At 33.2% G+C, this 15,959-nt stretch overlaps 1 protein-coding gene across 1 annotated transcript; it reads right to left on the bottom strand.

The window, feature by feature from the left end:
* Window positions 1–201: 201 nt before the first annotated feature.
* LOC139187919 (uncharacterized) lies at window positions 202–624 on the bottom strand. Its single transcript, XM_070804542.1, has one exon. The coding sequence runs from the start codon at window positions 622–624 to the stop codon at window positions 202–204; it is 423 nt and encodes a 140-aa protein (XP_070660643.1).
* Window positions 625–15,959: the final 15,335 nt, after the last annotated feature.

The raw sequence follows: 15,959 nt of genomic DNA, 5'->3' as shown, positions 1-15,959 counted from the left end.
ATGTTTGTAAAGTTTTTTTTTTTTAGAGAAGTACGATATTTATTGAAATAAAGAAAATACGTACATCAATATGGAGGATAAGGTACACTATGGACCTCGATAAAACCTTACCGAGAATTTCAATTCAGATGAAGGGAAAAGAGTGTCCCGCACAATTAACAATATAACCATCCTCCAAACAATACAATCATCACAAATTAATTAAGAAACATCCTCACTTAAAGCATCTTGGACTAAAATTGGTGGGTATCCACACCAAAGCATCTCAGCCACACATCCAAGTTCAGCACGCGTGAGTTTATCCACTACCTGATTTGCATCCCGACGAACATGCAATAACATTGTCTGATGAAAGGAACCTAGAAAATGATTGATGACATTAATTAAAGGCCCCATGTTTGATGTATCTACACCCCAACGTTGCATAGCTGCCAAAGCTATTGCAGAATCTCTTTCAAAACAAAAAGGCCTCTCATTTGGAAATAGTTCCAACACGAACAATATAGCCCTTCTAGCTGCTAAGAATTCCACCTGAAGAGGAGATGTAGCGTGATCAACAGAAGCTGAGAGCCCAGCTAAAAAATTTCCGTTGTGATCCCGAATGACGACTCCAACACCACCCATGCTCGAGTTTTTTGACCAAGCACCATCGAAATTACACTTTAACCACTCCAAGGGTGGAGGACTCCATTTTTTTCGGTCACAGGACCGCGATACCTTTGGTTGTTTATGAACTGTTGGAAAGCAACCATCAACTCATCCGCTCGCAGCACTACCTCCCTTAGTGCACTCTTAACTCCTCTCCATATCAGGTTGTTCTGCACCTTCCACAAGCTCCAAAAAACCATCAACAGTAGCTCGAAGCCTGGTGGGGGGAGGGTCAAAGTCGTCCGTGACACCCATGCCTTCAAACTGAGTTCATGAACTTGATGCACATGTAGGCCCAGGGCTGCAAACCAAACTGCAACTGTTAGAGGGCAATCCCTGACGACATGTTCGACTGACTCCGAGTGTCCTCCACACACCAAACATTTCTCCTCATTGATGATTCTTCATCGTTTAAGCTTTCAACGCGTGGATAGCACGTCCAAGCAACCCCTTCACACATATATTTTCCCCTTTGATGGCACACATGCACTCAGAGCTTCTTCCATAATACCAGGTCTCCCTCCTCCGCACCTGAGGACTCCGATGAAATCCCCATGATTTCACAATCCTTCTTCATGATAGGCACTCCTAACTGAGAACTTGTCATTCTTTTCCCAATGCCATACAAGTTTGTCATTCACATTAGGAACACTTAACGGAATACTTAGCAGAAACGCAACCTCCTCCGGACAGAAAATTCATTCTACTAATTGATTATCCTATGACCGTTAATTCTCCATAAATAACTGGTTCACTGTAGTCTCATCACTCCAGCCCCCAGGTTTAGGACTTATAACCTTGAAGAAATTATCTCGAGGCAACCAACCATATTTCCATTCCCTTACCAACACCCTATCATTGACTTGCCAGGGCACACCTTTGGAGATCACCTTCCTTGTTGTTGCAATGCTACGCCAGCAATAAGAAGCGTTCGTAGTCACTCGGGCATCCAAAAAATCTGTATCTGAAAAGTATCGTGCCTTAAACACTCTATATGCAAGAGAATCAATCTTAGAAGTGAATCTCCAAGCTTGTTTAGCTAATAATGACTATTAAAGGCATATAAGTCCCTGAAACGCAATCCGCCTTCAGATTTAGGCTTGCAAAGCGTCTGCCGGTTAGTCCATTGAACCTTCCTCCTCCCTGAATCATCATGCCACCAAAACTGAGCAACCAATTTATTTAAATCTTCACAAAGAGATTTTGGAAGAAGGAAACATTGCATAGAGTACACCGGCAGTGCTTGGGCAATGGTCTTAACTAGTATTTCTCGCCCTGCATTGCTTAATAATCCTCCTCTCCATCCATTCAACTTTTTCCACACCTTTTCCTTCACAGAAGCAAATGTTGTTTTTTTTTACTTTTGTATGAACACGGGTGACCCCAGATATTTGTCGTGGACCTCAACTCTATAAGTTGAATCTCTTACACCAATATGCATTTAGAATTAGATGGTAAAGCAATAAGTTATGTTTGATTGGGGAGATTTCTTATAGTTATTTATTTTCTCTGTTGGGCCGTAAGTTGATATGTCATGGACTAAGTATAGTCTAATAAATAAATACTTCTACCATAACATGAGTGGAACAACCAATTTTTGATAACTAAATATATGCTTTATGACATTTGAAAGTGGTTATATTTGGAAGAAAAATCTGCTTTTAGAGTCATTAGAGAAACACATGTCACTTGCTTATTATGAGATTTAAACTTAAAATCTATCATAGTAAAAATGAATATTACTAAACCAAACCGTAGCATTAATTAGAAACCCCAAATCAACCGTAAGTTACTATGGTTAGTAAACTATGGATTTAAGCATAAAAAAAAAGATATAATTAAATCGGTCCACTTTGTTCCAAAAAAAAAAAAAATTAAATCGGTCCACCATCCCTAACGCATGTTTTAGGCCCAAGTTTCATAGAACCGGATGAATAGATTCATAGTAGTTGAGGCCTATAAGTTGGGGGCTTCTTAAGGCCCGCCAGGCACAAAGAAGAAAAGTTCATGCAGGCCTACAGGCCCATGAAGGAGTTGAGGTTGAAAGAAATTGATTTGGTTCTAATGATGTTAGATGATTGTCATAAGAGTCACAATAGGAGGCTATCATTTCTTAATATTTTATTATTTCACTCTATCTCCATTTTCCATGCGGCATAAACTACAACAATGAAACGGATGCATTTTTATTCACAATCTTCAAGTAGTGATAATACTAACTACCTATCTAACATCATTGGATGTGAATTTTAAGATTTGTGTCTATTCATTGTAGATCTCAAAATTTAAACTCATATATCGGTTATAAATAGGGGTGAGCATCACTATCACTTGAGAGTGGTGAGCAAAAATATTCCCATACTGAAACTTTAGAGACATATGTGTGTGTGTGTGTGTGTGTATTATGCAAACATGGGTGTGTTAACTCTCTGCACTCAATTTTGAATCCTTCTTCCTTAGAGCATGTTTATTTACAAGGAATATAAATTGATTTCATTTTGTTTCTTGAGTTCCTTACATTTATAAAAACGTAGGAATGAAAATCAGTTCACTTCTAAACTCTCACATGCGTTTAATTACTAACAACTAAGGAATCACAAAGTTGTTAACTTCCTAAAAACTATGATCAAATAACTAAATAAGAAATACATGAAATGAGGGGAAAGGCATAATCCACTTAATTCCAAGGTTTTGGCGAAAACAACGTCCACCCTTTTTCCAAGCTTTTAGGCACGATTGAATATCATGGTCAATGTTTCTTTTAGACACGAAAACAATCTAAATTTGACTCGACTTTCAACAACCAATTATACCGTGATTATTATTTGCTGATACATGTATATATCAGAAGACAAATCACCATATTTAATTTAGAGTCATACAAAACACACGCGGGTGATTATCAAATAAGAAAGAGCTTCATGAAATACTAAAGTTCGAACATCAAATATCGCAATCCATTAAATTCAACATAAAGGAACTCGTTAAGTTTTTTTCTGCGATTTTTTCATGAATCCATTTCATAGTTAAGTAGTGTGCCCTATACAAGTGATATTGCAACCAGCAGATTAGTTGAGCTGTTCATAATTCATTGATCTTATATACAAAATAGAGATTGGAGAATATGAATTTTTATTTATTTATTTATAAAAGTGATATTGTAGAGAGGGTATTCGAACTTATGATATCAAATGTAAATTGAATCTCATAACCAACTAAGCTACAAGCCATGAGACTCTATGTTTGTAAAGTTGAATCTCTTACACCAATATGCATTTACATGGTACAAGGAGTAAAGTAGCTCAAAACCTTAATTACAAGGTGGCAAATAAACAGGATAAATCTTGGGGGTAAGGCGATGTTCGATTTGGTGGCAGTGGTTCTTATAGTTATTTATTTTCTCTTTTGGGCCCTAAGTTGATGTGTCATGATTAAGTATATAGTCTAATAAATAAATACTCATATTGTACATGAGCTGCACAACAAAAAGTGTTTTTTGATAACTATTTTTTTCAAACAATAAAATTGTTAGATTAGATGTGTTTTATGACAATTGGAAGTAGTTATATTTGAAAGAAAAACCTGCCTTTAAAGTCATTAGAGAAACATATGTCATGTGTTTATTTTCGAGATTTGAAACTGAAATCTATTACTTACAAGTAAAAACGAATACTCCTAAACTACTTCTAAACTCTCACTCTCACATGTGTTTAATTACGAACAAATAAGGAATCAAAAAGGTGTTAACTTCCTAAAATCCATGATCAAATAACTAATAAGATATACATGAATTGTGTGATTAATGAGAGGAAAGGAATAATCCACTTAATTCCAAGCTTTTGGCCAAAACGACGTCCACCCGATTTCCAAATTCCAAGCTTTTGGCTAAATCGACGTCCCCCTATTTCCAAGCTTTTAGGCACGATAGAATTGTCATGGGTCGATGTTTCTTTTAGTCTCGAAAACAGTTAAAGTTTGACTCGACTTTCAACAACCAATTATAGCATGTTTATTATTTGCTGCTATTCGCATATATCAGTACACAAATCACCATGTCTTATTTAGAGTCGTGCAAGACACACGCAGGTGGTTGTCAAATAAGAAGCAGCTTCATGAAATACTAAAGTTCGAAACATCAAATATCGCAATCCATTAATTTCAACAAAAAGGAACTCACTAAGTTTTTCCATCAAATATCGCAATCCATTAATTTCAACAAAAAGGAACTCGCTAAGTTTTTCAATAGTGTTTTTGAAGCACTGTAAAAAAATTGTTGTGTTATTTTGAAACACCCTGTTATGAATATAATGGATGACGTTTTCCAGTGCTATTATTTTATCAGAAAATGCCACGAGTAAATATGATTTTGAGACTTGTTGTAGGTTCGATCCTCCTTGAACCTTGTCGGCCGATTCTCCAATTTGTGGTTCTTCGTGAGACTTCAAAATAGAGGTCCTCTAATTCTCGACACCTCTAAGATCTTGAGGTTGTGGTGATTTGAGAGAGTTTGATGAGAGGCTAGTACAAAGTTTCTCACTCGACCATCTCCAATGGTGGCTTATAACCTAAATTTTCCCCTTCTCTCCCCCCAAATCCACTCCAACCCAAAACCTAAACCAAACCTAAAACCTAAAACTTAAAATGAAGGTAAATATAGGTCACAAATTTAGCCCATAAAAGTTGCTAGGACCCACGGATGAGAGTGAAAAATGGGCCTTGTCCTGTAGCCAACGGCTACTTTTCTTCATCGGGTGGTGGTGGTAATTGGACCGTTGGTTAATCCAACGGTCCACATTCAATTTTTTGTTTTGTTTTATATTTATATATTTATTGAATCCAATGACTTAAATCGAATATAATCAAATCTAACGGTAAAAAAAAAAGATCTAATGGTCCAAATTTAAATCCAATGGCTAGAATAATCTTAAAATTTATCGGAATTTAAATATTTTTTTCCAACGGCTAGAATAATTTTTTTTTTAAAGTTTATGTGGTTTATCATGATTTTCATGTATTGATTTAGTGATTTTTCAAAATTTATCGGAATTTAAATATTTTTAGGTTAAAATGTTTATAAAATTAATTTAGGATGGTCTACATAATTTTTTTTTTTAAAGAAAAGTTAATTTAAAAAAAATTAGCCTTAATTCATTTTTTGATAATCTGGGACTAAAATTTTAGGCCAAAAGGGTTGGAGTAGAAAAACTGTTTCTGGGCTAAAACCTAAATTTTCTGGGCTAAATATGTTTAGGTTTTAGGTTAGGATTGGAGATGGTCTAGGCTTAAATGGAGAGAGTTAAGGGTATATGCTTTGATAGGATAAAACTCATCTCCATTCGAAGTCTAGGCTTAAAATCAATGCAACCAACCACGCCAAAACATGGCCAATGGACCATCGGGCTACCCAAGCTTGGCCTGATACCTAGCCCGTTTGTTGGGGTCCAACAAATGCAGCTACAGTCTGTTTCTAGATAATGATTAGTTTGAATCTTCAATGGCTAGCTGATGTTAGCTAGCCGATATATATATAGGCGGATTTTTATTTTTTTGCTTAAAAAGATTCAAAAGAATTCTAATTTTTCCTATAAATACCTATCTCATTTCTACACCATTTCTCACATCCTCTTCATCCTAACATATTAGCTTACCTCATTTTAATCCAATTTTTCACATTCTATTAGCCTTAAACACCCTTTTCATACACACACCTCTCTTACCTCTTCCAATAATCTAAACTTACATTTTTCATTTTTTTTAAATGGCAACATCTTGAGATTACATAAAGATACAAAATTTGGAGAGCACTTAAAAACCATATCTAGATAACCTTATTTTAATATGGTAGTTTAATTAAATTAATTAGTATATTTACAGAATAAACTTAAAACTAATCAATTATTGAAAGGGTGATGTTTAGCCTATTCGGTTGAAAATGGTATATGAATATGGTTTGAAATTGTTCATTGAAATTTTTCTTACAGAGCTATAATTATAGTAATTTCTTGCCGACCATAATTCTAGGACGGAGTTATCCATTCAGTTAAAAATGACCTAAGAGAGGGGACGACAAGAAAAAGAGGAAAGGGATGGTGACTTCTAACAATCTCGCCAAGTGAATGGTTACATTCAACCCATGAAAACCATTTATTTTTCTTTTTTCTTTTTATCTCTCTTTTCTCTCTAGGATTCTCAAGTGGTTTTGGCTTCTAGGTTTTCTCTAAAATTGGTGAGAAAACCAAACGAACTCACCTTTTTCAAGAGAGGAGGATGGAGTACTTCAATAGATAAAAGATTGTCTATTAAAAAGACCAACTCCTCTCCCATTTGGAGAGAATTGGCCATAATAGAGTCATTGGGCTCGTTTTTGAGCCTTGTTACTTATTTGACCCGAAGGTGAAAAGTGATAAAGTGGAGCTTATTTTGTGATGTATTTTATTGATCTACATTATTTATCGTTTAATAATTTTAGATTTGTCTAATTTTTTACAAAGATGATTAATGAATGATGTACTAAAATATAAACGGTTTATATTGTAGCAATACATTACAAAGTGACCCAACAAAATAAGTATCAAAATGTGTGTCAAAATTATGTACCCCAAATTCTAAAATCACATACATACATACATACATACATACATATATATATATATAGTGTTACCTTTAACTTTCTTTGCATTGGCACCGCAAAATAAAGTAATATTCAACTTTGAAAACTCAACGGAATGGATCATCTCCATCAAAGACGCGAGGAAATTCTGTTTTCACAAATTACTGCTGAAACCATTGTAACTCTCATCTTTATAATTGTTTTGGAAATTCACTCTTATGAAAAACAATTTATGACATCAATCAAGAAGGAATGGTTGAACTCTTGGGCTTCGTTTGTTATAGAGAATCATGCATAGAAAGAATAACTCATTATATTCCAGGCATATTGTAGGAAAAAATGGATGACACATTTTAAATAGGGGAGTGCTATTTAATAAAGACTTCTTATATGTCCCACACATCCTTGTTAATTTCTGTCTAATGATCTTTTTTCAAATAATTTGATTTGATGACCGAAAATTAAGAGAGGTTTGTCAGAGATAAAAAGGGGTGTGTGGATAGCACCACTCTTTAAATATGGGATCTAGTCATGTATTTCTTTGACGGTTTTGTCATATGAGTTATCCCATCCAAACCTTCCCTCTGTGTGAGGGTTATTCTCACCGATCTGTGTGAGTGTTTCTCCATCGCGTTCAATTCCGGCACCGCCAGTCCTAGCTACGGCTAGGATCGGTAGGTTTTCTTTTGTTTCTTTCTCCTTCTCTTTCTCCTCTTCCTTTCGCCGTTTTCTTCCCTGGGTTTATTGGCCGATTTGCCTTCTTCTCTCCCCTTTGCTGTCTCTCATCTGACTTCCTCCAACTTCCAAGCTTCAGTCTCCCTTTGTAGCACTTTGTTGCGTTGTTTTGAGTTGGTGTGCTTTGATCTGGTGCTTGCACTGGGTCGGGTGTTCCTTGCACCCCCACCTTCTCTTTGTTGTTTGCCCTTGTTGGCAGTGTTGCTCATGGTTTGCCATGAGCTTCTTTCCCTTGGCTGCCGATTCTCTGGTGTCTGTAGTTGGCCTTGGAGTGAAGCTTGGCATTGGTTGCTGATTTCGGTGAGGCGCGGCGTTGTTTGGGGGTGCGACTTTGGCTGAATCGACATGCACAGCTGCGGTTTTGGTGGTTGCCGCGGCGGCTATGGTGGAAAACGCGTCGGCTCCGGTTGTTTCTGTGTTTCTTTGCTTTCGTCTCACCTTTTGGTTGGGCTTCTGTTGTTTGTTTGTGTTTTTTGTTTTTGGGCCTCTGTGTTGTACATTTTGGGCCATTGTGTTGTAATGCTGGTTGTGGTTCAAATAATAAAAGATTGCATTGAAACAAAAAAAAAAAAATTAATCCGTTCATACAAACAACTCAACCTTATAACAGTATTAACAGGTCACTGTCACCATCAACTTCAACCTTAATACAATGTATGAACACAAATTGTCTTTTTTTTTAAGAGAAAGTACAATATTCATTGAAAAGAGGAAAATGTACAAAACAAAAATTGTGTTAACACATAATTTTTTTACAATCAACTTAATTAATGTTGCACAAATGATTAGCTGAATAAGCTGATTTAAGCAAGGAATTAACCATTCTAACAAAACGAATTATGACTCAACAGAATTGTTGAACAGTCTAACTAGAACTATTCTAACTTTCCTTCTTTATTTTTGTTCAATATTCTAACTTTCCTAAGCTTATCAAATTCGGAAAGAATAATATTGTTCAAGTGGAGAAGTTGTTTCCCACCAACAAAGTTCCTGGAAAATTCTCATCCAAATTCCAAACTAATTACAACTATTACACTTTTTTTTGGAAAGTTGAACAAAAGTTTGTGGAAAGTCCCACACTAGTTTCTTTTTTGGAAAGTCTCACGCATGGGTAAAAACTCAACACTCTATCTATTAGGATATTGGACCACAGATAAACTAATTTCTACCAGACTACATTACCTTGAATATTCAAGGGTCAACTAAATTAAGGAAAATTAAAGAGATGACCTTATGAAAGAACAGACCCTGAAAATGTTCTCAGGTCATGATAGTATTAGTACTTAATTGGAATAAAACTATATTACTACTCGGACCATCTAAGTATCTTGTGATTCTTTTCCCAAGTGGCATAAACTAGCTTTTATTTTATAAACAATTTAGCTAGGCAGAGTAACATGTCTAGATCGTAAACTGTCATAACTAATTGGTTATAGTATTAGATGCTATGATTGACTTTTGGTTAGTGAGTTCAATACCTATTTGGTTGGTCTCCTTCTATCGCTATAACTTTTACTGTGAATTAAAAAAATTATACAGTTACAGTCTTACAGATACAATTTTATACCCTTACAAAATTGATGTTAAAAAAAAGTTACATTTTAGAAGCGCCAATCAATTTCATTGAAATTTCGGGTTGTATTTTGCCGGTTGATTGCGCTTCTATAATGTCATGATTCCACACTCCAGTGAGAACGGGCCTAACCCAGATCGACTGTGCTGTTTCTTTTTTCTTGTTTATTACTCCTCTTAACAACCTTATTTAATCATCTTAATAATCGAATTATCTGTTTCACCAAGACATATGGAAGGAACTGAATCCAAGTCAAGGTCAACGAGTCTTTATAAATGCTAGTCAATCTGTCTGTAACTGGGGACTTCTTTCAACGACCACGCGCATGTCCTGTTTAGGTTAAATCTCCATGTGTTTCTCTGATCAGCTTCGTACGTGATAAACGCCGGCAATTGTACTGTTGCTTTCCCGCATTTTTGGCCATTTTATTTTTATAACAAGTGCTGCTGGTTTTTTTTTTTTTTTTTTTGGTTCTTCAGCTGATGGTTGTTGTAGTCCTTTTTTAATATATATATATATATAGATATATATTAATGTGAAAAATAAGATTGCAAATAAATTCAAGGCGATCCATTGAAAGAGATTCCTTGAATTGAATCTTTAATTAATGCGTTACACGTTCATATATATAAGATTGGTATACTCTTTAGAAATTAGGCGAAGCGTGTTCTGACTTCCCTCGTGATAGTTCAATTTTTTGTTTTTCGAAAAATGTTTGCTTTCTGTTATAATATATGAATGCTAATATTAAAGAAGAGAAAAAAAGAAGAAGAAGAAGATAATTATTAATTTGGTGATATTTCCTTTTACTAATGCTAGAGTAAGCATCATGTTCCCAATCATTCTCCCCTCGATCTGAAGGGAAAATGTAATAATTTTTTTAATGTGGTCGCTCTTTCGATTTGACGAGAAGAGTTTACATGATTTTGTTTGCTTTCTCGCTCCGTCGAGGAGATTGAGCCATTGTGGCATCTTTGACTTACGGCTCAAACTGAGATCTTTGAGCAAAAACTGTTGATCAAACTGTGTTTCTCCCCTCAATCTGAAGGGAAAATGTAAAAATAAAAAATAAAATATCTAATGTGGTCGATCTTTCGATTTGATGAGAAGATTCTTTGTGGTTGTATTTGATGTCGCTCTGTCGTGGATATCGAGCCAATTACATCCCTAATATTATATTCGAAGCTACTATATTAGGGATGTAAATAGCTTACGACTCAAGTTGAGGTGTTGATTTTTTGTGTTAACATGATAAATGACCAGCTATTAGGAGGAAGCTTGATATTTATTGAAGGTGAATCATAATAGTACTTTTTTTCTGATGTAAGACCATCAGAAGCTTGAGATTTACGGTAGTTTTACAACTTACTGTTGAGTATCAATAAACAATAGCTCAACATTGATTAGTTAGTGAGGCTGTCATGTCATACTAAAGTTGTTAAGTTGTTAATTAAAAAGATTAGTTAGTCTGTTAGAAGTATAAGAAGGAAGCTTTAAGCTAGATACATGTGTGTATAAAAGCTCTGTGATTGTAAGATTCAATTCATTAAGTCTGAAATATAATTCATACAGTTTAATCTTTATCTTTCTCCAAATTGTTTCTCTTTGTAGTTCTTCATTTTCCACCATCCTTTATTGTTCTTTGTTTATTTCTCAATGTAGTTAATACTTACAAGGTTTATACCTCGTGAGTGTTATCGTTTTTGTTTTTAGATGAGGATCGTCCATATATTGCTGAGAATTGTATTGTATTTTTTATAACCACTTGATTAGATTTGCCATGCTTGTTCTGTGTATGTTCCTGACTGTTCTTAATAAATTGTTATTTAATTTTTATTTTCAAAACAATCTACACATATAAATCATTTCTTATCTTTTTTCTTACAAATACAAAACTTTACTTGGTTGAATAATATGGAGACATATATTAATATTTACTAGGAAAATACTTGTGTCCACTTACATGTCTACTCGCCTATAATTAACGTATTTTCGCCGAAATAATTTTATAACTGAAACCATTTATTCTCTTTATCTTCGCCTACAAATTATCTCTACAAAACTCATTCAATTTGGAGACCATAATTAGCCGCCTATATGTGTTGAATAAATTGACAGTTCGGATTATAAGCAGCGTTCGTATGACAAACTGCTAATTTAGCTAAGGGTGAACTGCCAATTTAGTCCCTGAATTATCATCTTAGTGAAAATTAGGTCCTTAAACTATTTTTTTTTCTTCAGAAAAATCACTCCTTGAATTAAAAATCTGCCAATTACATCCTTAATATTATATTCGAAGCTACTATATTCGATTTTTCGTCAATTTAAGTCACGTTATTTGCATGTGATACACATTGGAAGGTAGATTGGTAATTTTACATAAAGAAATAGTGTATGGAGTTAACTTTGGAGGGTAAATTAGACGTTAGATTCGCAACCTATATGAAATGTTAAGGGCTTACATGTGAGAAAAGAATAATTTACACTCTAAAGTGTGTCAAGTGACTAAGTTGACAAAAAATTGGATAAAAATAGCTTTGAATATAATAGTAGGGATGAAATTAGCAATTTTTCATGAATTTAGGGATTTATTTTACCGAAAAAATAATTCAAGGACCTAATTTTCACTGAGGTGATAGTTCATAAACTAAATCGGCACTTCACCCTTTATCTAATGCATATAGCTTATATATGGTCTCTCAACTGAATGACTTTTTATAGAGATGATCTTTAGATGATAATAGAATAATTAGAACACATTTGGAGATGATGTTTATATAATAGTCTCCATACTATATGTGTTGAATAAATCGACCTTTTTAATAATAAGTAGTGTTTTCATGATGAATTGTCAATTTATTTGATTCATATTGCTTATATAAAAGTCTCTAAATTGATTGAATTTTTATAGAGGTGATCTTTATATAATAGTCTCTAAACTGAATGGCTTTGTATTTTTTTTAAATACGTATTTAAAAAACAAATAGTTATAATTATGATTTTGCAGAGTAAAAATATCTGTTAATCACAAATTAACAGACAAGTGTGTTCACCCATAAGGCGTACACAAGTATTGTCCATAATGTTACTACCATTTTGAATGACTAGAAGTATTGTCCATAATGTTATTACTAGTTTGAATGACTTTATGCAAGAAATTAATATCAAAAGGGGCTTTGTGCTTGGTTGGTTACTTTCTAGTGAATTGGATGGGATTTCACACATCCCACTATCGACAACACACAAGAGTGCCAGAAGAGGTGAAAAAAGCTTACAAAAGTTATTTCATGGATTATTAGGGATCTTGAAATCACTCAAACGTGATTGACTGGGATGGCTGCTCTTTGATCTGTTTTGTGACGTTACTAAAGCACTCAAACGTGATTGACTGGGATGGCTGCTCTTTTAACTGTTTTGTGATGTTAATAAGAGCCATCATGGTTGCTGGATGGCTGCTCTTCGATCTGTTTTGTGATGTTACTAAAGTAACTAAACCACTCGAACGTGATTGACTGGGATGGTGCTCTTTTGTCTGTTTTGTGATGTTAATAAGAGCCATCATGGTCTTTCAAATGCGTGTTATTTCTTGATAAGGATAACAGAAATGATAGGGAGATCAAATAGGAAATAAGCACACATTTGGTTTTTAGTTTACACAATTTAGTTTAAAATTTTGGTCTTCCTAGTATTACCTAATAAATGCAATTCTATTATTTTAATTTACATAGTGAAAGACGGAGGATTGACCTAGAGATGACAATTTAACCTGTCAAACCCGATCCCTATAGGTAACCAATTCCGAACTATTCAATTCTGGGCATTGAATTTCGAGTATTTTACAGTTATGGATAACCGTCGGTTAAATTTTTCGGTTTCGAGTTCTGTTATTAGGAATCCGCCTCAAACATATACCCGAAACCGAACTATTTCATTTTTAATAAAAAAAATATAAATATTTATTGTACGAGAAACAAGTTATCAATTTTCATGCATTATTAAATAGGGAAGTCCATGCTAGTAATTATATGCATTATATCGTTGATAGTTAAATTATAGAGAAAATTAGTATCCAGTCCCTAGTTTCTAATGTTCATTGACTAAGACCTTATTAGTTTTTAGATTTTGATCAAAGTCCCTAGCATTAATATGTTAATGAATTACATGGAAGTTACATAATTTTTATAATAAAAATTAGTAATTGATTTAGAGTTTTAATATTCACACCCTTATTAAACTCCTAATTGATTTTCAATTCAAACATTTCCAAAATATAAAAAAATAAAAATAGAATAAGTTTGTACCCGATAAATTTTAAAAAACAATTTCAAATTTTTAATCTTATATATACCCATTCTTAAATATATGAAAAATGTACCTTTTTTAATATAAAATGTACCCATTTTTTATATAAAATTCATTCAATCTTATGTCTAATCCATTTTTTAAACTCATAATTTAAGAATGTATCAATGTCAAGTTTAATAGAATAAATTTAATAATGTTATTAAGCCTAATATCAATTTTTTTTTTTTGTGTTTTTGAAAATTTTACCCATGTTTTGGTACAATAATTTTTTGGTTAGTTTTGATGAACGTACCCATGTACACACACACACACACACAATATATAAATATATATATATATATATATATATATATATATTGGAGGGTATGATTTATCTTTAATATTTTCAATCACATAAATTATGGGTTTTATTTATAATCTCATTATTATAAATAACAAAAAAAATTATTTTTAATTTAAAAATATAATAACTTACATAGAAATACATTATTATATTAATGTTAGGAACTTCAATAAAAAAAAAACTACAAAGATTTTAGTAAAAAAAACATTAGTAATTAAGGACCGCATCCAAAGTGTTATATGTTTATCAATTATGAATAATATAAATATTTTTTGATAGGTAATTGTTATTGGCATCTCAAAAATCTCATTTTGCACTCCAAACTTTCTATAATTAGAAAGAAAATCACATTTATGAGGAGTAAGAATAAGATTTTTGGGGTGCTAATAACAATTATTTTTAAAAAAATATAAATATTTAATATTATTTATTATATGCAATGTATCAGTTTTATTAAAAATGCACTATTTAAATATCATTAATCCTGTTTTTAATATTATTTATTATATACATTGTATCAGTTGCATGCACTATTTAATATTTAATATTATTTAATATGTGCATTGTATGTAACATCCCATATCGTCCAGGGGAGTAGATTCTGTAAGCCTTATCTGTATATTTCCATCTCTACCTAGCACGAGTATCAAGGCGTCACGAACCATCGTCGCCTGTGCTAGGTAAAGATGGAAATATACATATAAGGCTTACATGATCCACTCCCCTGAGTGATGTAGGATGTTACATTGTATGCATTGTATCAGTAGTCTATTTAATCTCGTTTTTATTTAAAATCTACTACTTAATTAATAATATAAATAAATGTAAAAATATATAAATATCATAATGGGAAAAATCGTTTTTCAATGAGAAATCTGTTCGAGGATTCTACAGTTTCGAGTTTGGAAAAAAAAAATGAAGTTTGGAAAAAAAAAATGAGTTCAGTTATGAGAATGGCACATCTGACCCGATCCATCTCGTTGCCATCCCTAATTTGACCCTACGCGGCTACGCCATAGTGGTAAAAGAAAATTCTAACCACCAAGACAATCTACCATTTGTAAATATTTTTTTTTAATTTATACTCTATAATTAAATATCATCTCTTCAAATGCTAATCTAAATTAAATAACTTTAATTTCATATCTAACTAGCATATGCCTACTTTGTGTGTGTGAACATTTTTTATTATTGTTTTTAAAATGAGAATGAGAGAGAGAGAGAGAGAGAGAGAACGTGATAGTGGGGAGAAATGTTTTTGTTTTTATTTTTTATTTTTTTAATATTAAATATATGTTAAAATCACATGTAGGTGAGACTTAATAAAAAAAAAGCAAAATTTCATTTTATGAAATTACATTACTGTCCATAATTTATTTTTGTAACAAAAGACTAAATAGTTTTTTCACCTTCATCTAATTGACAAATTTTTTTTGTTAATTGTGAACACGGAAAATTCCTGAAACGAAAGAGACAAGAACAACGTGCACAAAATAATATTTGTGTTTGATGATTTTAGGTTACAATCTCTCTCAAATTTGATCATCTGATTCGATCTCCGTAAGGTGTGGATTTGTGGATGTTTCGTTGATCCAAGGGCCGTCGAGGCTTGATCTTGGATAAACTGTTGGAAGTTTCTTCAAGGGGCCGTGGGCTTGATCTTTGAAGGTGGATTTGAGCGGATCTTCAAGGAGCCGTTGGGGCTTGATCTTGAGGATGAGTGTTTCTTCAAGGGCCGTTAAGGT

This window comes from Malus domestica, chromosome 09, assembly GCF_042453785.1.
Source record: "Malus domestica chromosome 09, GDT2T_hap1".
NCBI classification, from domain to species: domain Eukaryota; kingdom Viridiplantae; phylum Streptophyta; class Magnoliopsida; order Rosales; family Rosaceae; genus Malus; species Malus domestica.
This window is presented reverse-complemented; position numbering and strand designations above follow the sequence as displayed.